The sequence below is a fragment of the Acinonyx jubatus genome, chromosome B1 (genome assembly GCF_027475565.1).
Source record: "Acinonyx jubatus isolate Ajub_Pintada_27869175 chromosome B1, VMU_Ajub_asm_v1.0, whole genome shotgun sequence".
Lineage (NCBI taxonomy): Eukaryota > Metazoa > Chordata > Mammalia > Carnivora > Felidae > Acinonyx > Acinonyx jubatus.
The window spans coordinates 167609474-167634102 of record NC_069382.1 but is presented as its reverse complement, the minus strand read 5'-3'; the positions used below and the strand labels follow the sequence as shown (position 1 = coordinate 167634102).

At 39.6% G+C, this 24629-nt stretch overlaps 1 protein-coding gene across 13 annotated transcripts in view; it reads right to left on the bottom strand.

Annotated features, from left to right (window-relative positions):
* APBB2 (amyloid beta precursor protein binding family B member 2) overlaps positions 1–24629 on the bottom strand; it is a 377264-nt gene that overhangs the window by 234492 nt on the left and 118143 nt on the right. For 11 of the 13 annotated variants that reach the window (XM_053217427.1, XM_053217425.1, XM_053217423.1 and 8 more), the window contains one exon: positions 540–655. The exons of the other annotated variants lie outside the window; for them this stretch is intronic. In XM_053217427.1, the coding sequence (XP_053073402.1) occupies positions 540–585 (46 nt within the window). In that variant the 5' untranslated portion in view covers positions 586–655. The remainder of the gene's footprint in view (positions 1–539; positions 656–24629) is intronic. 13 annotated transcript variants of the gene reach the window in all.

Genomic DNA, 24629 nt, shown 5'->3' with positions numbered 1-24629 from the left:
GACTATAATTGGAAAAACAAGTTTTGTGAGACACTGAAAGTCATCGCTGAGGGAATCAGGAGTTTCCTCCTTCGGAGAATGCTAACAAATAAAGAGTCAGGGGCTCTCTCCTTAACACGTATTCAACAACGCCATGCCCAGAGGACTTCTCTTCTGGGTCCAGGAATTTTTTTACTTAAAAGAATTGTAAAGATCAGTGGGAAATGATTTTAATTTATGGCACTCCTACTGTTTCAAATGTTATACATTGTGATGAAAAGGAAAACTTAAAAAAAAAAAAAAACCCCTATCTATGAGCGGATGCATTGAAACAGAAGAGGGAGACTGCTGATACATACTTCTGGCTTTCTGTGGCCACTGGATTAGAAAAAGCCTAATTTAAATAACATTTCCCATCATTCAATATTAAAAACGTACCCTAGAGCAACGCATCCTCCTGCATGTCTAAACACTCTCATTTAAATGTTACAAACCTTTACTGCAATAGTCTACAATGAAACTTAAAAGGAAAAAAGAAGAGGGACCAATCCCATACGTACATGAGCTGCCTGGGTGCCAGTGAGCCTCCGGGTACCGTCTGCCCATAGCGACCAGTCAGCACATTAGCAGGGGCCTCGGCAGTTTCCAAGTACTCAGGAAAGACTGAGATGGTTAGCTGTCGTGAGGGATGGGGTGGGGGGGGGGGGGGGGGAGGGGGGTGAGACAAAAAAAAAAAAGTTGAAACAAAACAGATTTAGGATAATGACTGCATTTTTTTTCATTAAAATGCTAATGATGACCACAAATTTCCAGCTAACCACATTTATGAATTATTCATAGTCACATGCAAGATGAAGTCCCCCTGTCACTGCAGGCACGCACAGAGCCTACTGATGGTTAGCATGTGGCCCCTGTAATAAGTGTGACAGAAGTGCAGGTCACTGCAAGTCTATCCATCAGGGCTGGCCCTCCCTGGCCCTCTTCAGAAGACCAGGCAATCCCACCCACATTTTGCTGGTGTTCCTCTCAACTCTTCCTTAAAGTCAAGGAACAACGCTAGACTGGTTCTTTGTTGTGACATCTGAACTAATATCCTGTAAAAACTCTAAAAGCTTGAGAGAAAAAAAGAAATCTGCTGTACTGGGTAGAGAAGACATCAGACTGATTTTTTAAGAAAACTTTCCATTGAAGTATTACATAAATATAGAAAGAGTACACATATCATTAAGTAAACAGCTCAATGAATTTTCCTAAACTGAACACACCAGATCAAAACCTAGAACATTATCGGCACCCCAGAAGCCCCCTTCATGTCCCCTCCTGAAGTCAACTGAATGCAAAGATTACTTCTGCTCATTTTTGTAGACATCACATTGATTTGCTGTCATTATTAATTTCTCATTTAAAAAACATACACTGAACACTCCTATATGCCAGGCACTGAAATCCACAATCCTCTGATATTAGAAGAATATTAGAATTAGAGGAATAAAGACAAACCCAGTTACAGCAAGGTTGTAGGTAAGAGCATTGGGATGTTGGAGGCAATAGATGAAATGACAATAATGCTGTAGATAAAACAGCTGGGAAGGCTCTTTACTGAGAATGGGTTGACATGTAAATTGTTTGACAACCTAGATCTTGAAAATCTTGGTTTCTTACTCATGCTACCCTCCAAAATTGAAACAGCCCAACCCTGTTTTAAGGTAAATAAACACATACACCAGTGCATATCAGGACGGATAGGGGCATCTGTGAGGCGAGCACATCGATAGAACTTAGCAGTATGAAAAAGCATCTTGTGAGTAAAACATCCAGAAGAACGATCTGCTTAAAATGACCTTTGGCTTGGGGTGCCAACATTGCCAAAGGTTTACATAAGTTTCATTCAGTGAAACCAGTACCCACCATCTCACAAGGCTTCAGAAGATGCTTCAATTCAAAGACCCCTCCAAGCATGACCAGATGAATAAAAATGAAGAGTCAGACATTTGAAAATAAAGACAAGGAAAGGGAGTACAGTTGGCCATGGCTCCTGCCTCTGAGACTGCCCAGCGTAATGCTTCTTCAGACAGCAGCAACGCCATCCCCCTCAGGCTCCTGCCCACTTTCCACCTCAGGTTCTGGCAAATTCAGAAGTGCGGGAAGTGACTTAGTTCTTGGAAAGCACTCCAATAAATACACAACAGCAAGGTTCATTAGAAAGTCTAATGCAACGGAAAACACCTTAAAAAGTAGATTTTATGTTTTGTAGGCAGATTTTGTGATCTCAAAAGCTGCGAGGCTTCCAGAGCTGGTCTATTCTGTTACCATGAACATCTCCAGGCCATCTTTGGAAGATGGCTGAATTTCAGAATTCTAGATAAACATGTCACTGTCATTAAGTCAGCCAGGATGGACATGGTTCCAAAGAGATCAGAAACCTAACTGGGCCATTCCTCTTTGCATCCCCAGGGCATAGGATTCATAGCAAGCAGTCAACAAGTATGGAATAAATCGACAAGCCAGTACATAAGTCAAGAGCTCTCACAACTAAGAGGTAAAGAGGCTAATTAAATGGTGAGAACAGGAATAGTCTATTCCTTCTTTTCTCAACCTAATTGACTCAAAGCCAAGCTGCAAATCAGACTCAACTGCATTTACTCTCCTCCTCACAGAAAAAAAATCTTTATGAACTCATAAATGCATATAGTGTGGTAAGTAAGAGGATTCAGAAAAAATGAAATTATGAAAAACAGGATGCCTCATAAATGGGAAAATAGCTAGGTGCGAACATTTTGAGCATGCAAAGGAATAGAAATTGCCCACTTTACATCTGTCTGCCTTCTTTGTTACCCTTCTGTGTGAAGGACAGGACGTCATTACTCTAACAGCATGGTGCCTCTCCTCCCAGATGCTCATTCACACAGCAACCTCCTCAGGTTCAACCCACTGGGGCAACAGATAGTAATGAGACAATCAAGTCTGGCTTCCTTGAAAATCCAGAAAATTCACTCACTACAGGTCTATGTTTTTGTCCCTAATATATATTTATATTATTCATCATTTCGCATCTTTTACAACACATAAGCTCTGTGGTATCACTGATTCTACTGAACACATTTTACACATTATACGCCAGCACACTGCGGTACTGTCTGGAAATAACTTTAATGATTAAATTTCCCAAAGCCAGGAAGCGTGGGTTGTTGCTGCTTTTTGTTTTGTTTTGTTTGCTTGTTGTTGTTGTTGTTTTTTAGTAGGTATTGTGGGACATTTTTCTGGCTGTAAAAAAATAACTCAGTCCTAAAAACATCAAATCTGTTTCTGCCCATCTGATCAGCCAATACCCCAAGAAGGAAACAAATCTTTGAGACTACCATTCTTTTTCCTATTTTTAAGAATACTAAGAAACCAAGAGGAACAATGCACTATCCACTCGAATGCAGGCCATTGAGGGGAGGAAAGGGATATTTATGCCAGTCCACAAAATGTTTAGTGTGCAACTTTTTAATTACTATATTTATGGGACTATCCATAATATATTCACTAACACAAATGCTCTACAGGGCCATTTATCCTCAACAAATACATTAATGTTTCCCTCCTCTTCTACAAACCCTTATTATGCTGATGTGAGGCAAAAATGCCAAGAATTCTCCCCAAAATAAACATTTCATGTCAACAACCACTTGCTCCACTATCTCCCTTTTTAACTATTTTATGATATTGTAGCATCTCTACTTAAGTATTTGCTGCTATTGACCTAAAAGACAAATCTGTAAACAAAATGTTAAAAAAAAAGACTTCGTTTAATGAACCATTTTTTGATAAGAAAGCTGGTGCAAGCTACTAAAAAAAATTGGTTATGCTCCTCAAAAATATTCTATAACTCATTATAATTCTCTGCCTCACTATGCTGTTATAATACTATATAATTTCTGCTTTTTAGAAACCACAAGGAGGAAGAAGATCTTGAGAATGATCAAGGTTTTCATAACAGTTGAAAGACTGACTACCCATCTAAGTAATAAAATGGGTTTAGCTTCAACCGTACTGGATTAAATTTTTTTTTCTAAAATGTAATGCCTTCTTGGAAGATACAGAATATAATTAACCTTTGGTGACATGGGATCATCAATATGACTACCAATTATCTTGCTCCGTTGGAACATGAAAACACTGAACTAAAGGAGCTGGCTCAGGGGATACTGGGCAGAGGCTGAGTTTCTACGGCCATGACCAGAGCTGGCAGGATTGGAGTTCCTCCCAAAGCCAACAGGCCACTCTGAGAATCAAAACTAAGATTGCTGAGGTTCAAACAGCAAGGAAAGTACAGGTATAAAAACACCCTGGAGAGCTAAAGGTGAAATCCAAGTTACAGATCCAGGTCTAGAACCAAGCAGAGTCAGGATCCTAGAGGAAGAAACAATCAATGGAATAGAGAGACAGGGTGCGATACTGGTTTTGTGCGCACTGCTGGTAAATGGAACACACCTGCCTATGAAGGCCAGTGGCGAGACAAGCTTCGGAGGCACAGAGGGCTGTCTGCTCTTCTACTCAAAGGCCGCTGACTGCTCTGCTCCAGGAGACACTTTGTCTGCCTTTCACAGTTTGATTATCTCCTCGCCCTCGCCCCAACCCTCAAGAGTCAAGTCTCATTGCGGTCAGAGTAGGAACCTTTCCCTTTCTCACGTCAGCTATGATTTTGGAAACCAAATAAAATTTAGAAGAGAATGAAACTTAAAATACCAAACTCCAGATAAGGTGTGAAGGGCACAGTGCACAGATTCTGAACCCATACTTGGGCAGCTGAGATGTCTTCTTTGTTTATTCCTTGGTTCTTACAGAATGCAAATAGTAGGACTCGTTTGAAGTCAGTTAGTAAAAACACAGCCAGGCCTAAAACATGCCCTGGGGTGATATTTTTAAGTTGACTACTGTTATTTAACAAGGACTTCTTCTAGAGAGATCCAATAAGCCATGTATCTAGAAACACAATGGAATTAATTGCTCTGCCATGAAGCATCTGTGGGGATGTGGAAATAAACTCAAGGGTTGGATGAATGAGGGTTTTGCCACTGGAGAATTAAGTGGTTGGGGGCAAGTCGATTACCCTCTATGCCTCATCAGTAAAATGGGTTAACAATACCTACCTTGTAAAGGTGTGAATAAGAACAAAATGTACAGCTCAGATGATATCAACAAATGTAAATTAAACCTTAATTAAGTGGAAGCACCGCACAGAAGCCCCCATGACACACAGATCTTTATTTAGAGCTGAGAAAGTCATCTGCCTTGTGGTTTCCACCCAATTCTTGCCAACTCATATGATAAGATTCCTTCCCCAAATTATTTTCAGCAGAACTTTTGGTTTATAAAATGTTTTTAACTTAACTGCTTAAATAAGAAGTATAAGTACTACTGCATTTTCAGATTTAAAAAAAAGCTAGAACGTAACCCCTCCCCCCCCCCATTATGGTATTCTCAATGTGTTTCTTTCCGAACGTTTTCTTATCCGAGTTAGTTCTTTTCTCTTTTTCCCATTCTTTTCTTTTTTGAGTCTTTTTGGATCTTTCTTCTCTAAGTCAAGGCTTGCAGAAACAGTAATTAACATCTTTATGTTATTCGGAAGTTTGTAAAGCACTTTCAGATACATTACTTTATTTCCCTTAAATTACTTCTACTTGCTTCTCTTTAGTTTCCCTTGCCCCACTTTCTAAAACACAGGCAGAACTTTCTAAAATCAGCAAAGTAGCAATTTTTACCTTTCCAACTGCCAACACATCTTAAAATAAGACAGATGAATGAATCTCTTTAGGAATCATCAAAAATAATAAATGAAAAATAAAAGGTGAAAAATGCAGAAAGATAAAGTTCTTGTTTCAGCGTTCAGTAAAATTTCCATTATCTATCTTATCAGAGCTATTTTTCTCCAAGCTCTGCATTAAATAATCTGATTCTTAAATCTGTGAAAACCACAGGGGATGTGCCCATCTCATTAAAAAAGATGATCTTTTGAGTTATGATAATGAGAAAGAGCATCTATTTTTGGTTTTAAGGACAGAAGTATTTCCTGCTTGTTGCTCAGAGGCAGTGACACTTCTAGTAAGCTTTAGCACAAAACAGATGCCTAGCACTCTACCTATTGTGATGAAAACAAGAACCTTCGAACAGAATGTTTCCTCTCTGAACTTCTATATGCTCTCAGTCTTGATTTATCAACAAAGAACATGGAGCGCTTGAAACAGGAAAATATTAATTCTATCATGTGAAGGTAAACATTATTTTGTTTTTCGAAAAAAAAGATGTTCTAAACTCTAGATTAGGAATAAGATCAGATTCCCTGATAGTTATTCAAATCCTGCAGGACACAAAACCTTTAAAATTTGAATTAGCTTCCTCTTTGCTTTACGGTGATTGACTAGGCCCATAATAATTTTACAATCTTTGCTATACCTTAATAATATGTTAAACATTGTAAAAGAAAAAAATCACCTGCTACTGTTAAAATGGAAGTACTATTTAAAGACAAAGTAGAAAGAGAGATTATATACGGTCCAGATTCTGCTATGGTGTTTACATGTCCAGTAATGTAAGCTCTGGCACATTATAAACGCTCCCACATTTCATAAGAGGGAGTGATTTTATCCTAGAAATGGAGAAGATGTCATGGTCTAATGTTGTTCTGTACAATCTACAGAGATAACTCATAAAAACGCAGTGCCCTGCACAATACAAGTGGGACCACATAGAAAAGAATGTTTTTCCACCTTGGACACAACTCAAATCAAACTAGTACAAAATCCAAGAAAGACTGAACCAAGTGAGATTAAGGTTATGGAAAAGCATAGAAAGTGGAAGTTATTTCTTTACAATGTTGAAAGTGTATATGGGGCACCAGGGTGGCTCAGTCGGCTGAGCTTTGGCTCAGGTCATGATCTTGCGGTTCGTGAGTTCGAGCCCCACATCGGGTTCTGTGCTGACAGCTCAGAGGCTGGAGCCTGCTTCAGTTTCTGTGTCTTCCTCTCTCTCCGCCCCACAGAGCTTGTGCTCTGTCTTTCTCTGTCTTTCAAAAATGAATAAACATTAAAAAAAAGAAAGAAATTGTATGTTATTTTTGTGACTGGGTTTGAGGTCACACTTAGAATTTATACTTTAGAGATAACTGAGCCTTTTTCCTGTTATCTACTCAAATCAAGAAAGGGTGACAACTAGCTCATTTTGACAATGAGTACATAACAGGAAAAAGGCTCCATTTTGGGATGAAACTGAAAAGTATAATAAATGGAATCCACCTTGGAATAACCAAATAAACTTTTCTTTAATGGACCAGACAACATGAATCCAAATTGAAAGGCCAGATATCAAAAGTTCACTAACAGGGATTTTCAGTTGTATGTGGTAGATTACAATCATGTGCTTAACTCTATTCCCTCTAAAATGCCACTAAATGACACTTAGCAAGAGGCAGAGATATACATATAACAAGAAAGAGAATGGAAGAGAAGAAACTTAATGGAAAAAAATTCTGGAAAATAGAAATCAGATGGGCCAATTATGAGTAAATTTGCAATGCAAGGACAGACAAAACTTAAATGTCTACAGACAGAACCGTCATGAAGAAGTAAGCCAATAAGGGTTACTTAGGAACCTTAGGAAAGTGCAAATTCAGGCACAGTTTCATCAAAAGTCCAGGTTGGATGGAGAGGGCAGTGTGGAGATGCCACTGAAAACCAGAGTACCGCTTGCAAGATGTTTTAAGGAGCAAACTTCCAGATCCTTCTCCACCATTAAGCCTGTCAACTATCTCTCCCTCCATCTCAGGTCTGCTCCTTGCAAAAGTTAAACCCAAGAAGGTCTGGACTCAGGACACTAGGAACAATGACCTAGTAGAGACATCACACTGAAAGAGAGGACTGAGTGAAAGTGGACACTCTGAATGGAGAGATCCACAGCCCCTTCCCTTGCTGGGTTTCTACAGCACCGGCCACATAGGAAATTAGAAGACTTTTCTAGAGAAACTAACCAGCCCGAGTAAAGAGATCCACTGTTACTAAAACTACAGACAAAGGGGGCTTCTGCAAAGAAAAAGCCATCCAATAGTAAGACCACCAGTTGACGAGAGACAGAGCTTGTCAACTTGTTCATGCAGAGAACTTCCAATCAGTTTTCAGTGTCTCCACGTATATCAAATGGACAGCAATCACCAGACATGTGATGAAGAGTCTAACATGACAAATAGAAACTTTAAAAGGAAACAGAGTCAATGCTAGAAGCTTTGGAAACTTCATATATACATTATTAACTCCGATGGGTAAAAGGTATTGCATCCATAAAGCAAAAAAGAAGAGGATGCTATAAAAATAGAAATATTGAGTGAACAGGAAAGAATTTCTTAAAAATTCATATTATGATCATAGATATAAAAAAATCCATAAAATGGTTAGAAAATAATAAAGGTAAATGCACCCTGGAGTAGAAGAAAAAATAAAAAACAGAGGTCAAAAAAAATTTTTTAACAATAAACTGAAGGAAAAATACAAAAGTTCCAGCATTTGACAAGTAAGGGTTCCAAAAAAGAAAGAATACAAAAAACAATGGGAAGAAAATTATCTTCCACCACCCCCTACAAAATCTTCACAATAAATGAAAAAAGTTACAAAAACAAGGCACATTATGATGGATTCTCAGAATATTAGGAGACTAAAAGGAAAGACTCTAAAGGCTTCCTCCCTCCGCTCAAAAAAGTCACATGTAAAATAACCAGAAACAGAAAAGCTTCCAACAATTCAATAATAAAATTGGAAGCAGACGAAATGGAATGAGGCCTCCAAAACTCGAATGAGGCCTCCAAAACTCTCAGGGAAAATAATTTCCAACTTTAAATTCTATACCAATCATGTATGAGGAGAGACTAAATGATATTTTCACACTTGCCAGATCTCAAAAAAAAAAAAAAAATACATCATACACACTCTTTCTCAAGAAGCAACTGGGCAGTGTGCCTCCGCAAAAGAGAGACAAAAGCAAGGGAGATGCCACCCATCCAGGTCAATTGAGAATTCCCAACATGATAGTAAAAGAAAATTCCAGGTCCACAGCTGTGCATAAAGTCTCAAGAGTAAAGTCCAGAATGGAGCACGCAAGCAGAAGGTTCTGAAGAAAAATGTCATACACACATATGTGCACATGTAAGAACTGAGAGACAAAAGCTGTTGTGTCTGACTTTATTTGAGAATTTGGGGATGAATAAGTGAATGAAAAAAAGGAACTTAAGTATGCTGCACATAACCGAATATAAAGTCATAGTACACTGTATAGCTTAGCTGTGAAAAATATTTATAGTGAAAGTAAGCTGAGATACAACTATCTTAGAGAGTGAAGGAGAATAAAACAAAGCTAACTCCTAAAAACAAAACAAAACAGAAAACCCCAAAGCTAACTCCTTAACTTCCTTCATAGGAATTCAACGTTTAATGTGCAAAATTGAAAAAAAAATATATCAATATGAATGTATTAATTAACTATATGGAAGTAAATATAAGAGAAAGAGCTGGGGGCCCCTGGGTGGCTCAGTCGGCTAAGCATCTGACTTCGGCTCAGGTCGTGATCTCGCAGTTTGTGGGTTCGAGGATCAGGCTCTGTACGACAGCTCGGAGCCTGGAGCCTGCTTCAGATTCCGTGTCTCCCTCTCTCTCTGCCCCTCCCCTGCTCGCACTCTGTCTCTCTCTCTCTCAAAAATAAACGTTATTAAAAAAAATTTTTTTTTAAAAAGAAAAAGAGCTAACTGAATGGAAAGTAATTGCCTCTCAGAAGTGGAAAATGACAATGCAGATAAGCAGGCAGGAATTTATAAGCCATATATTTTATATATAATTGTAAATAAAAAATAAATTTTAAAAATGGCAGAAATTGATCAATAAATATATAAACCAGCCAACCATATAAGACAAACTGATAATGTGAGATTTCATTCTATATATAAATTAGGAAACAGATAAATCTAAATCTGTTCCTCCTAGTTAATCAAACTGTTAAAATTTAATTTAATGCATTTTATCTTCAAGTAGCAAGAAATGCACAGGGAGGTCGAATATGCCTAAATCCTTAAGTCACGTCTCTAGCTTTGGTTAGCACATAATGAAAGGGTCCCTGGACACCAGGGCACAGCCATCTTTGTTTTCATCAAGTTCATTAACTGCAGCTGCAAATGGACATCTGTGTTCACCATTCCCCTTCTACCTGAGTCCCTACTGTGGCTTCTTACAGTGAAGGTTTGTCCTTATTGAAGGGTCAAGGACAGAGAATATCCAGTATCTGGACCTCCTTCCTTTGTGGAATTCATCATCATGTGAGTATTGATGAGAGCCACACCTTTCAACATAAAGGCAAAAATGGCGGGGGGGAGGGGGGTGACACTCGCTTTCCCAGCACCCCTGCAGCTAAGGCATGAGCACATGACTTAGCCTTAGCCAACCCTGGATCTAAAGGTGGAGACACAAAGGCAGGAGCAGAGAGAAATTACCATGGGTAAGGGCAAAAGCAACAATATCCAGTGCCAGAGGCAGCAAAGGCCGAGGTGACACCGTTGGAAGCAAGTGTCTGGTCCCACTGTGGTGGTCAGGGTGAACCAGCATTGCCCTGCGTTCAGCAACAGGGTCCATTTACCCTGCCTAGAACTGATCATATCATATGACCTTGACTATGAATCTGGCTGTACAGTCTCTATTCATTCCTGCCTTTTTACCAACTTCCAGCAGTTCCAGAAACTACCCAATATCTTCTCAAAATATTCTTTCGCTGCTTAAATCATTCACCCAGTCTCCATTGCTTCTAAGAACCCTGCCTGATATACTTTCCCAGGGGCATAGGAAGACATAGCTAGCTTTCTACTGAAGTTAAGAATAAAATGTTTATGCTGCATATGATACTGACGCAGAACCAAGGGTATTTTTCCACAGGGAAACATGGGGGGGGGGGGTGAGATCTTAAGTATAAATACAACTAAGCTGCTGGAATGTTACAGGTTAAAGAAGTTTCAATGGGTTCATCAATTCTTTGAATTGTTTTCTCTCATTAGAAAACACACTCCTAGTTCAAAACCACTAACTGACTTTGTAATCAGTTGGTGAATTGGGAGTTGCCACTATTTACATCTGGCAAAAGACTCACACTCACGATTCTTATTGTGAGTGGGCAGAAGAGCAGTGGGTGAGGAAGAACAATTTTGTCTTTCTGCTTAAAACAAAGTTTTCTGAGAGATGAAGTCGTCTGAGAGGCAGTGGTCAAGCACTGCACGTGAATATGGAAATGCAAAGCAAGCCAGCCAAAGGTTTATAGTCCACTGCAGAAACATCAATATTGCCAAGAAGCTACATTCATCAGTTCAGCATACTGCAGCATGTTTAGTCCCAAGTCGGAGAGAGCTGAACCCGAGGCCATTTATCTGCATATGTCTCAGGCTAACCACACAAATTCTGCAGACGAAGCTAGAAGTTAAGATAGATAGCTTAGAACTAACTGTTGATGTGATCAAAAGGGCTTCATACAAAGAGTCCAATGCAGTAATGACGTTACTAGAAATGGGGGTGCAAAGAAAGAAAGCTGCTCTCTGTGGTAGCCATTGTGTCTGGAAACTGAGGAAGTCTTTCATGACAAAGTAGAGCTACAGTTAAAGTCATGACACAGTACAACTACGGTTTTTGTTAGTTGTGCAGAACGAGATTATACACACCCTGTAAAGAAGGCTGATAAAATAAATGCAGAGCCTGAGGTGTGCATGTAATTTCCCTGCCTATGGTGTTATTTCATAAAGACCTGCCAAGGGATCAATTCCTCAGTCACCGAAGTCAGGCTATAAATCACCTTGGAAGAAATTAATTGTATTTCAGTTGGTGATGTGAATGCCACCTCAAATTCTATCACCTGCCGAAACATCTTTACCGTATATTCGTCTGTGCAGTCAGTTCCCATGAAATATCTAATGGCCTCTAAAACAAGAGTTTCATTCCACAGTTGTCCAAGTGAATTATACTGCGCTCACACAGTGTTTTGAAAAGCTGAGATAAATTCATCTCAGTTAATCCCAGATTCAGTCCCCCCACCTTGTTTCATTTGGGGATCGCAATGGACAGTGACTCCACACAGCAATATGTGTGTGTTAGCAAAGTAAATACATAATCTAATTAGCACAGTGCTGTAAACAACAAGGGATAGTTCTGCTATTTAGGTTTCAGAAATGAAAAGAGAGAAGAAATCAGTCCCAAGATTTCCCAATAAATCAGTCTCAAAAGCTGTTTCCAAGACTACCTTTTTGAGAAATTTAAAAGGGCCAGTTTTTTATGCACAAGTGCAAAGGAGGCAAATTCATAGCTAGCTAATGAAACTCAAAATGGTGGAGCCATAAACGGCTATTTGCAAAACAGAGTCATTGTATCCAAAGCCTGACTTAATATTTAGGTATATAGAAGGATCTCTTTGTTTTTCCCCCCTCTGCAATGACTTCAGAGATCATCCAGAAATTTACGAAGAGGGGTTTTATTTTGTTTTGTGTAGGTTCTAGTTCCATCCATTATATGTTTATATTTTTACTCTAAGGTTCTCCATTGGATTATATAATCTCACAAATATTTTCTTAACCTGAATTTGTTTTTACTAAACAAATATGGCAAGATGTAATTAAAATAGCACTGACTTCACCAATATCACAGAATGTAAACTGACAGCTAATGAAGTTCTATGGAAAGTATAAAATGGTGGAAAAAAGTAACTGAAAGCACGTCAGATGAGCCACCAATCCTTCAACACTTACTACAAACACAGCAGTCTGTAATAGGTGTAGAACAGAAGTGAGGCATGTGACACAGTCACTGGCCACCGGGAGCTTAGCATATTCATGCAACAGGACACATGGAACTATGAACAAACACTGGATCAGAGACCTCCTGGAAAGATTTAGACTTTAAGGAAAAGAAGTTGGATAAGTCAGATGGGGTCATATTCTGTCAGATTATTAAGTCTATTATACATTTTATTTTTAAAAATTTTATGCGACATGAATATGTCCACACCTCTTATGTCATAAAGAATACCAATCAACAATGCTGTCAAAGCCAATTTCATGCAACTAAGGTAATTTACCACATCTTGCCAACATCGCTCATCATACTGCAGTATTTATTTTTGACCAGTCTGAGTCTCCCACTAGACTACGAGATATTACAGGTCAGAGAGGTGTCCTACTGAACTTTTAATGCTTAGTCTTGGCAACTACTGAATACATGATAATCCATTACATTGTTGATGCTGAATCAATGAATGAATGAATGAATGAATGAATGGTGTTATAAGAGTAGCTGTTTATTTGGTAATTTATCTGAATACAAAGATTGGTTCTTCTTTTTTTAAAAAATTTTTATAAAGGTTTATTTATTTTTGAGAGAAAGAGCATGGGCAGGAGAGAGGGAGAGAAAGAGGGAGACACAGAATCCGAAGCAAGCTCCAGGCTCTGAGCTGTCAGCACAGAGCCCGATGCAGGGCTCGAACCCACAAACTGTGAGATCATGACCTGAGCTGAAGTCAGACTGATTCTTGACCACAAAATAGTTCAGGAGGCTTCTACAAAGTTACATTTCATTAAGAAAATGGTGAAAAATTAAAAATCAAAATGTTAGAGGTATTCATTGAAGCATTATTCATTATAGGAAAAATAACATTCTGAATTTTCAGTAAGTAGGTAAAGTGCTGTTCTATGATGGTCAACCACTCAATAGATTATGGAGCTATTAAAAATGACAAATATGAAGGCCTACAACAGAGGAAAATTAAAATCCAACACAAATAAAAAACGTTTTAATGGTGGAAAGCTGAAAGATTTTCCTTTAGGATCACAAGGATGCCCACTTTTGCCACTTCTGTTCAACATAGTATTCTCAGTCCTAACCAGAGCAATTAGGCAAGAAAAAGAAATAAAAAGCATCCATTGTAAAGAAATCAATAAAAATATCTCCACTTGCAGATGACATGAAAACCCATCACAGATACAGAATAGCCTAAAGATTCTACAAAAAACAGTTCAAACGAATAATGAATTCAGCAACGTCGCAAGGTATAAAATCAACACACAAACATCATTTGTGTTTCTATACACTAACAGTGGGCAATCCAAAATGGAAATTAAGACAATTCTATTTATAATAGCATCAAAAGGAATAAAGTATTTAGAAATAAACTTAACCAACGCAAAAGATGTAAACACTGAGAACTACAAAATGTAGTCTGAAAGAAATTAGAGTCAAATAAATAGGACATCCTGTGTTCATAGATTAGAAGATTTAAAACTGTCAAGGTATCACTACTACCCAAAGTAATACAGATTCAATGCAATCCTTATCAAAACTCCAATGACACTTTTGCAGAAATAGAAAAATCTGTACATACTGTCTCTTGTAATAAACTTAAAGGGTGAATCACTACAAGTTACCAACAAACACTTAAAATTAAACTATGAAGTAATATTTTGAACATCACACATTGGAAGCTACTATTCAGATCCAGAGAGGATCCAACACTTAAAATAGAATGGCATTGGGGCACCTGGTGGCTCAGTCAGTTAAGCATCCGACTTTGGTTCAGGTCATGATCTCGTGGTTTGTGAGTTCAAGCCCTGCATCGGGCTCTGTGCTGACAGCTCAGAGCCTGGAGCCTGCTTCAGATTTTGTGTCTCCGCCTCTCTCTGCTCCTCCCTGCTCACGCTCTGTCTCTCTCTGTCTCTCAATACTAAAGAAACATTAAAAAAAAATTATATTAAAATAGAGTGGCATCGGGTTACTAGAGGGAAGGTGGGAGGAATGGGTTAAATAGGTGATGGCTATTAAGGAAGGCACTTCTTGTGATGAGCACTGGGTGTTGTATGTAAGTGATGAATCACTAAATTCTACACTTGAAACTAATATTACACTGTATGTTAAATAACTGGAATTTAAATAAAAATTTTGAAAACAATACAGTACTTGTTTTAAAATGAAAAAAAAATAAAACAAAACAGAGTGGCATCATCACCAATATTCAGGCTGACAATGGACCAAATTCATGACTTTTCACATGAGGCAATCACAGAGGAGACTTGGTACGTCGTCCTATCAGAAAAGAAGTCGGTCATTGCACTTGAAAAACATACCAACAGGATAGTATAATATCAAGTGATGGGAGGAACAGCCTTCTCTAGCAACAGATGCCTGGGTCTCCACAAAACAGCCACAGTCACAAACCAGAGCGGTGTTAAGAATGGTAACCACTATCATCAGATACTGACAGGCTGAATCCGTTCAAATATTTGCACTGTGTACTTTTAGGAGTTATTATAGATTAACAGAATTTCAGGTTGACAGTTAAAAATCACAGTACATATGAAAACCATTTTATGGATAAGAAAATGAGTACCCAAGGAAGAGCTCCCTATATGTACCTCAAAATCATATAATAACTAGCAGGTGGCAAAACCAAGACTAGAACCCAGATTGCCAGGGTTTCTCCATCTTCCCTAATGAAATTCCTGAAGAACCACCTTAGCCTGTTGGCAGAAAAGGTTTCTATGCAAAACAATTGTTTCCCAGTTTTATTGAGACAGTATTGACATATGACATTGTCCTAGTCCAAGGTATACAACATAATGGTTTGATATATGTATGTATCAAAAAATGGTCACCACAGTAAGTTACAAATCCAGCCACCACACAGTCACAAATTTTTTCCTTGTGGTGAGAACTGTTAAGATCTATTCTCTTACCAACTTTCAAACAGACAACAAGTATTGTTAAGTATAGTCACCAAACTGTACATTACACCCCTAGAACTTACTTATCTTGTAATTGAAAGTTGGTTTTGATTACCTTCACCCATTTCCCCCACCTCCCTAACCTACGGCAACCTCAGGCAACCACCGTATCTCTGTTTCTATAAGTTTGGAGGTGTTTTTCTGGATTCCATATATAAGTAATATCATATGGTATTTGTCTTTCTCTCCCTGACTTACTTGGCCATCAAGGTCCACTGTTGTAAATGGCAGAATTTCCTTCTTTTTTTATGGCTGGGTAATATTCCATCGTATACACACCATGGTTTCTTTATCCATTCAGTCACTAATGGACACTTAGGCTGCTTCTATGTCTTGGCTATTGTGAATAATACAATCAATGAACATGGGGGTGCAGGTATCTCTTCTAGATAGTGATTTCATTTCCTTCAAATACATACCCACAAATGGAGCTGCTTAATCATATGGTAGTTCTATTTTTAATTTTTAAAGGGACCTCCATACTGTTTTCCATAGTGGCTACACCACTATTAATTACATTGTAAATTAATGTACATTAATTTACATTCCCACCAACAGTGCACAAGGACCCCTTTTCTCCACACATCCCTACCAACACTCGTTATCTCTGGTCTTTTTAACAATGTCAATGTCTCACATTCTAAAACATGTGAGGTAATCACAAAACAATTTCTTGATGACTCTTAACTGCATCAGTATACGTAAACCACCTCACCCCAACTCCAGGAAAGGAACCTCCTAGGATTATATGGAAGCTTCCAAATGATACTGGACTTTTTGATAGTTGGATGTCACCAGCCCATCCCTAGGGAAAGGGGTTAGGTCTGCCTTATGCAAGGGAGACTTCCCAACATCAATTATCCTGGGAAAAGGCAGAGCCTGAGATAAGAAATGGGAATGAGCACGGAAAGACTTGACAGAAGGAAAACGGAAACCCTCCCTCTTCTAAGGCCTCAATCTCTTTGATGCCCAGACGCTACATTCAGATGTGCTGACAGTCCTTTCTGGGAATGAGAAGTGGTGGTCTCTACAGACAGATAGCCTTGTAGAAGGCCTGGCAAGGCTGTACTTAGGCCTGCCATATCTGGTAGCCAATTTCATGGGACTCTCTGGGTTTTGTTAAAAGTCGTAAATTCAGGGGCGCCTGGGTGGCTCAGTCGGTTACGCATCTGACTTTGGCTCAGGTCACGATCTCACGGTTCGTGAGTTGGAGCCCCACGTCAGGCACTGTGCTGACAGCTCAGAGCCTGGAGCCTGCTTCGGATTCTGCGTCTCCCTCTCTCTCTGACCCTCCCCTACTCGCACTCTGTGTGTGTGTGCGCGCGTGTGTGTGTGTCTCTCTCAAAAATAGACATTAAAAAAAAGTCATAAATTCAACTTTTGTCTGCTGTAGGTAGGTAATTAAAGGCACGTTTCCAGACTACGGGTGGAGCAGAAAACAGGAAGGCAGAGCTAGCACAGTGCTGGCAGCAATGATCAGCAAGGCCCTCAAAGAACACAGGAAGCTTTAAGACAGGAATCCGAGGCATGAACGCTAGGCTCACCAGTCAAATGAAGATGGTGTCCTTTCTTGATCAGGGGAGCTCAGAGGAGGGGGCATTAATTTGTAACTAGGAGACACAATGTGTTTCCTTGCAAATCATCACAGATTAAACACGGGTTTCTCAGTACCAACCACACATACTAATAATTCAATGGCTGAGCACTCTAATGACCATCCAGAATGTTTACGGTCAGCATCCATTCTGACTGGCCAGACACTGGGTGTTAACTAGTTTGAGTCTCACCCTTCCAACAATAACACCTGTGTCTCCAACCTCAGTATCTGCTATTGATTCCTCAGCCTGGAAGAAAACTATTTTTGTGTTAGATGCTTACAGTTTGCCCCAGATGCAGGAATGAATAAACATCCTATTAATAAACCCTAAGCAATAATCATTAGTCCCATTTTATAGGCTAGAAAATTGAGGCTCAGAGAAAGAGTTCACCCCCAGATAGCCAGTGGCAGAGTCAGAATTTAATTCTAAAACAACTGAGTTTTAGAACTCTAGAGATACAATCCCTCTACTCTGGAAAGTTACCCTCCTACAAAAGATAACGTTGCAGGGAACAAGAAACTATGGGACTTGAAGGCAAATGTACCACCGTCTCATAAAATACTAATAGGGAAAAGAGGCTGGCCATGACATGATTTTAATCCTCCACCAAACTCTCATACCACAATCATCGTCAAGAATTACCTGAGTACCTCAAGCTTTTACATATATCTGTATGGCAATATGTTAGTCTGTTTCTTCAGAGCCAAGTATATGAACTATAAAACCAATTTAATCCTATTTATCAAGAGAAAAACCTCAAAATACATTCTATTAAAGCCTTGGGAGTCCCTACGTAAATGTCTCATTTGATTAAAATATTACCACCATTTTCAAAAAAAGACACAATTTAACAGTAAATTTAAGGGGAAAAATATGAATTTTACTATTTTCCCTCCAGCCATTTCTTTAAACCTCTGACAAATCCTCTGTTCTAAGAAATGATTTCTTTTACTTTCTACTTAGAGAACAAATGAAAATGCATCTGAATGAAATTACCACTGCTGTGGAAACAGTGAGATGCTAAATCAAAACTAGCGATGATGACAAGATTTTCTCGAATGAGGCCAGATTCCCTAAATACAACCCATCATCGTAATAACCTTTAAATGCCCTTTCTCATATGGCTACACCAGCCATTAGTTGGAATGAAAGTTCATTTTGTCAAAATCAGGTTATTTTGCTCAACATCTGATTCTCTTCAGTTACCACTCATCAGTCTTTCTACCTATTATAAGAGATCAGACACTAATCTAACATGTAATTTTACTGGTACTACATCTACATTAGTTGAATTCATCAAAGTAGTCTGAAGGCTGTAAGATTCCCTTTTTTAATTTTTTTTTTCACGTTTATTTATTTTTGAGACAGAGAGAGACAGAGCATGAACAGGGAGGGGCAGAGTGAGAGGGAGACACAGAATCCGAAACAGGCTCCAGGCTCTGAGCGGTCAGCACAGAGCCCGACGCGGGGCTCAAACTCACGGACCGTGAGATGATGACCTGAGCTGAAGTCAGACGCTTAACCGACCGAGCCACCCAGGCGCCCCAAGATTTCCTTTTTTAAGAGAGAATTTTTTTTTAAAGTTTATTTATTTATTTTGGGAGTGAGAGTGCATGTAAGCAGAGGAGAGGCAGAGAGAGGGAGGGAGAGAATGAATCCCAAGCAGGCTCTGCACTGTCAGCACAGAGCCCAAGGTGGGACTTGAACTCATTAACCATAAGATCATGACCGAGATCAAGAGTCAGACACTCAAGTGAGTGAGCCACCCAGGCACCCCAAGGCTGTAAGATTTCTGTTTAAAGACACAGAATGTCACCAAAGTCCCTCAGTTGGGTGGCTGTTTAATTTCCCATCCAAACCAGGACACATGACAGTGAAGGGGGCATTATCAAAACAACAACAGGAAACAGGCAGATTCACGACAGTCCCAGCAAACAAACACATATGGCCACCCAACTTGCTAAAGAACCAAACACCATACTTAAAAACCTAAAGTCTTAAAAACTGAAATCAAGACCATGGCAGGAAAGGGGCATAGAGGGCTTATGTGAAAAGAAGGTCAGAGCACCAAGTCAGATCAAGAGAAGTCTTTCTCAAGCACCCAAACCCAATGGCATTTCCAGATTCCCTAAGCATAGTTCCTCCCACCTTGATTAAAACAGTTTGTATATGTGGCTTAAGTCCGTCACATGCCATGTGCTCTCCTTGCTTATTTCTTGGTTTATTTTATTGCCATCACACTCCTCCTTGATATTACCTTAACTTATGCCCCTTCCTCGGAGACTCCTGTCCCCTCTTCTCCCTATTTTATTTTCCATCCCTGAGCCAATCAACCAGAATTACTGGGTATTCGCTACATATGAGGTATTGTGCTAAGGACCTCCTACATGAAATGAATTCAAAGCTGAATTAGATACAGTCTTTGCCAGGTAACTGTCCAAATTTTTGTTTGCAACACTTTGTTTAAAACTCAATACAGTTTCACCCCAACCTCTGTTTCTGCATATCCTAAACAGCTCAAGCGGGGAGTAGAATTCCAAAGTAGTCTACCAAAGCCACCTCCCTGTTCATTTGTAGATAATTTAGTATGTGCACTGATGTAAAAGAATAATATACTATTTTCATTAGGTGTCAAAATGTCTACATCTTAAAAAAATTCACAAAAGCTCCCTCACCCAAGACACACTTGCATCCCTATTTCCGCCATAAAACTGGTGATGGACTCATGATGTCTTGCCTGCCAGTGACTTTCCAGCAACTTGTAGAGTTTCCGGCACAAAACAGGCACTCAATAAATATCTATGGAGTAAATGAAGGAATGCGGGGCTCGTGGTTAACTACTTTTTTCCTGATTCCAACTCCTTACCATTTTTGCTCCATTGATTATCTCCTCTTAAATGGCAGCCCCATTAGAGTAACAGCTTTGAGATCAACCCAAATCCCCAGATCAGATTCTCAGCCACTGAATAGCAATGTAACCCTGAGCAAGGTTTCTAATCATTCTCTATGCTTTATTTTTCTTATGTCTAAAATAATACTTATCATTCTAGACACCTTATTTTTCTTATCTATTAAATAGAGATAGCACCATCCAGTTTGCAAGTTCTTTGTGGAATCTGTGAGATTTGAAAAATGAGTTACATAAAGGGTCCAGCCAGAACCCAAGAAATGTGTATTGAATGAAAGCATACATTGCCATTCCATTCTGTGGCTCCAGATCAAAATGTAACCATCAAAATCTAATTTGCTGAAGCTGAGCTTCATTCAAACAACAGATACGCATCAAGAGCTGTAACACACAACTGAAGTCTGTCTGCTGTTGAACATCAAAGGAGGAGTTTAACATCTGCTTTTAAATGCAGGAAAACAACAATTAGTTCACAAGTAAAAGGGAAAGGTATATGATCCAACTTTATTTTCCCTACCAAAGTATCCAAGTATTAAGGGCTTACCAGCTTATGGCAGGCTGAAGCTCTATTGCAGGAGTCATACACTGGGGGAAGGTAACCCAGGAAATGGTTTTTAAATTCAGCATTTATTGATAACTCACGCTTCTCCTCGTCAAGAATGTCCAGGCGAAGTGTGCCCTTACTCTTTTTTTTTTTTTTAAAGTTTACTTATTTATTTTGAGTGTGAGAGAGAGAGAGCTCTGAAGGGGCAGAGAGAAAGGGAAAGAGAGAGAGATTCCCCAGCAGGCTCCATACCATCAGCACAGAGCCCAATGTGGGGCTTGAACTCATGAACCGTGAGATCATGACCTGAGCTGAAATCAAGAGTCGGTCACTTAACTGACTGAGCCATCCAGGCGCCCCTACTCTTTTTTTTTTTTTAATGTTTATTTATTTGAGGGGGGGGGGGGGGGAGAACGAGCAGGGGAGGGACAGAGAGAAAGTGAGACACAGAATCCGAAGCAGGCTCCAGGCTGAGCTGTCAGAACACAGCCCGGCATGGGGCTCGAACTCACGAGCCGTGAGATCATGACCTGAGCCAAAGTTGGACGCTTAACCAACTGAGCCACCAGGCGCCCCTGCCCTTATTTTAAAGTGCAAAACAAAGCGGTCAAAAACCACAAGAACAAGATTGGATCTGAAGGGTATTTTTATCCAACTTGCTTGCTTTTCCAGCGATCTCAAATATAAAACCTCAAAGGAGAATAACATCACGAGTCTTTGTGCAACTTCGCATTTATGGAAGAAAACCAACTCTGTGACAGACAGGCACACGCTTGTTTTTGCTGCACGGCAATGTTTTGAGACCCGTTCTGCTGCTATTTCATTTCCCTTCAGGCTCAACAGTGGCCGCTGGGAAGAAGAAGGTCCCTTGTGCTCTATTTCCAGCACACCTGAACTTCTAGCCTACTGAGGCCATGAGAGCTATTTACAGACCTTTCCTTCCTCTTTTCCAGTAACGGTGGCGGAAGCGAGCTATGAAACTTCCCTGGGGTTTGGTTTCCTTTTTCCCAGCTCACTTATGCTACTCTCCTGGAAGATGAAAGAAACTCAAGAGTTTTTCAAAGTCCCGAGGCAATGCTGATCTCAAATAACATTTTCTTTTTTTAAAAAAAGCCATCATTTCCTACTCTCCTAGGGCATACAGAGCATGAAGCAAAGCCTAAAATCCCTCCTTAGAGTTCACAAAAGCAAATGTAGTAGTTACAAGAACGTGAACTCTGGTTTAAAAACAGCAAAGGGTCATCCTGGGCTACACATGGGCTATAATACTGAAATGTCAAATTCCAGCCCATTAGCTCACAATTTTGGCCTTTAAAGAGTATCTGAGCAAAAGTGGCTCTCATCCAAATGTACATTTTTTTTCCCCACTAAATTCCCGATGAACCAGGCACATGAACCAATTACCACAGCCTTGTTTCTTAGCCATCTTCATTTATAGACACTTGCTCACCAAGAACCATGGAGTTCAGAAACCAAGAAAACAGGATGCGAACATAGGTAGTCTGACCCCGGGGCCTCTGCTCATCTGCTCTGAACTAGGAAAACACTTCTATTTGTTGTCTAAATCTGAGTCAGTCCAGGACCAAACAAGAGTGACTATCAGCACAAGGGTTTCATGAGTTTTTGCAAACTGAGGTCCCTACCTGCATGAATGACAGTGTAACATTTTTTATGGACTCATAAATATCATTTAAGACATTTGAGTGGTTTATACCTGCCCCAGCAGTGAAGCAGCAGGCACAGATTTAAGCTTCCAAAACGGACTCGCCGTAAGTACATTTTAGTCTTGGCCTCAGTGTTTGATGGCAAGTCACAAATTATTTCTCAGAGAAAAATGGCAATTAGGAATTGCCTGAAACTTTAGCAATCAATCCAGACGTCAAATTAAAATCCAATGACTCCTTTGTACATTCTACTTAACCATAACTGCAACTGAAGCTTTACATACATAATAAAAAAATTATTGAATTTTAGGAGACGGAAAAACCGTAAGAGGCTATTCATCTTATCAACATATATTTTATTAAGCAAAGAGTTATGAAAGACAAAGACAAAAAGTGAATGAGACTGGATCCCAGTCCTCAGAATCTTCCCATCTAGTAAATTAAACACAATAGTATGTAAATAACTATGACCCAATTCAAACAGATAAAATCAGAATATGTTATCAGAGGGACTCAGGCAGGGTATTAAGGGAGTTCAACATACAGAAAAGATCACTTCTAAGCATAGCACAGTCATTAAGAGCATAAACATGAGAGTCACAGAGACCCAGGTTTGAGTCTTATCTATACCACTCTCTAGCTGTGTGGAATTAGACAAGTTATTTAACCTCCCTGAGCCTCAGTTTCAAAATCTTTAAATAATAGGATAATAGCATCTCCCTCTTTGAAGTGATATGGCGGGGGTGGGGGGGGGGCGGGGCTTGGGTAGCTCAGTTGGTTAAGTGTCCAACTCTTGATTTCAGCTCAGGTCATGAGCTCACCATTTGTGGGTTCGAGCTCCACATCTGGCTCTGGGCTTATAGTGTGGAGCCTGCTTGGGATTCTCTCTCTCTCCCTCTCTCTGCCCCTCCCCTGCTTGCTCTCTAAATAAATAAATAAATCTTTTAAGAAATCTTAAAAAAAAAAAAAAAAGAATTGTTAAAGGATTAAGGAAAATAAAACCTAAGAAACCCTTACTACATGTCCCGCCACACTCTCGGGGTTAATTGCTAGCAATGGGTTCCAGTTTCTGACCCACTATTTCTCCATCTTCTGTGTCTGGTTCTTTCTCTTACCAATGCCCCTTACCTGGTCTGTCCAAAGCCCTGCCAGATCCTATTATCAACTCTCCTTTAAAGATGAGGGGATAGGGGTGCCTGGGTGGCTCAGTCGGTTGAGCGTCTGACTTCAGCTCAGGTCATGATCTCACAGCTCATGGGTTCGAGCCCCACATTGGGCTCTGTGCTAACAGCTTGGAGCCTGGAGCCTGCTTCAGATTCTGTGCTTCTCTCTCTCTGCCCCTAACCCACTCGCATTCTGTCTCTGTCTCTGTCTCTTTCAAAAATAAATAAACATTAAAAAAATTTTTAATAAATAAATAAAGATGAGGGGATAGACCTTGAGAATGGGGAATGTGCCCAATGTCATACAGTTAGTAAAAAAGACCACCATGTCTACCTCCAGACTCCTAGGCTTTAGGGTACATGGTTATTTCTTTGCCTAATCTCTCCTATTATTTGATAAGCAATTAAAAAGTAGAGCACTTTATTATGCAAATTTTAAAAGGTGCCTTCTCTAAGCAGTCCCAGACCCAAGAGCACACAGTTAAGTAAGTAACGTGGCGGATGATTATCAGTCCCCACCACCCACCGCACACACGTTGCCCTTATGCAGTAAACAATCTGCACGACCTCACATGGCAACCCTGGGTCTCCAGTCTTCTCTTTTTCGGTGTATATGCCTCGCTGCCACCCAAGTGATCTTTTGTAAAAGTCCCATCTAATTATGAAATTTCTTCTACTTTAAAATGTTTATGAGAAGACCCTGGGGGAAGGGAAGGGGAAAAAATAGTTACAAGGAGAGAGGGAGGGAGGCAAACCATAAGAGACTCTTAAATACAGAGAACAAGAGCACATATTACACACTGTATGTTAGCCCATTTGACAATAAATTATATTTTAAAAATAAATAAATAAAATTTTTATGGCTATATATTGCTTAGAAACCCCAAGTCTCCAGCGTGGTACCCATGTGGCCCTCCTCTGGTACCAAGTCTCTTCAGTTTCACAGCCAACTGTGC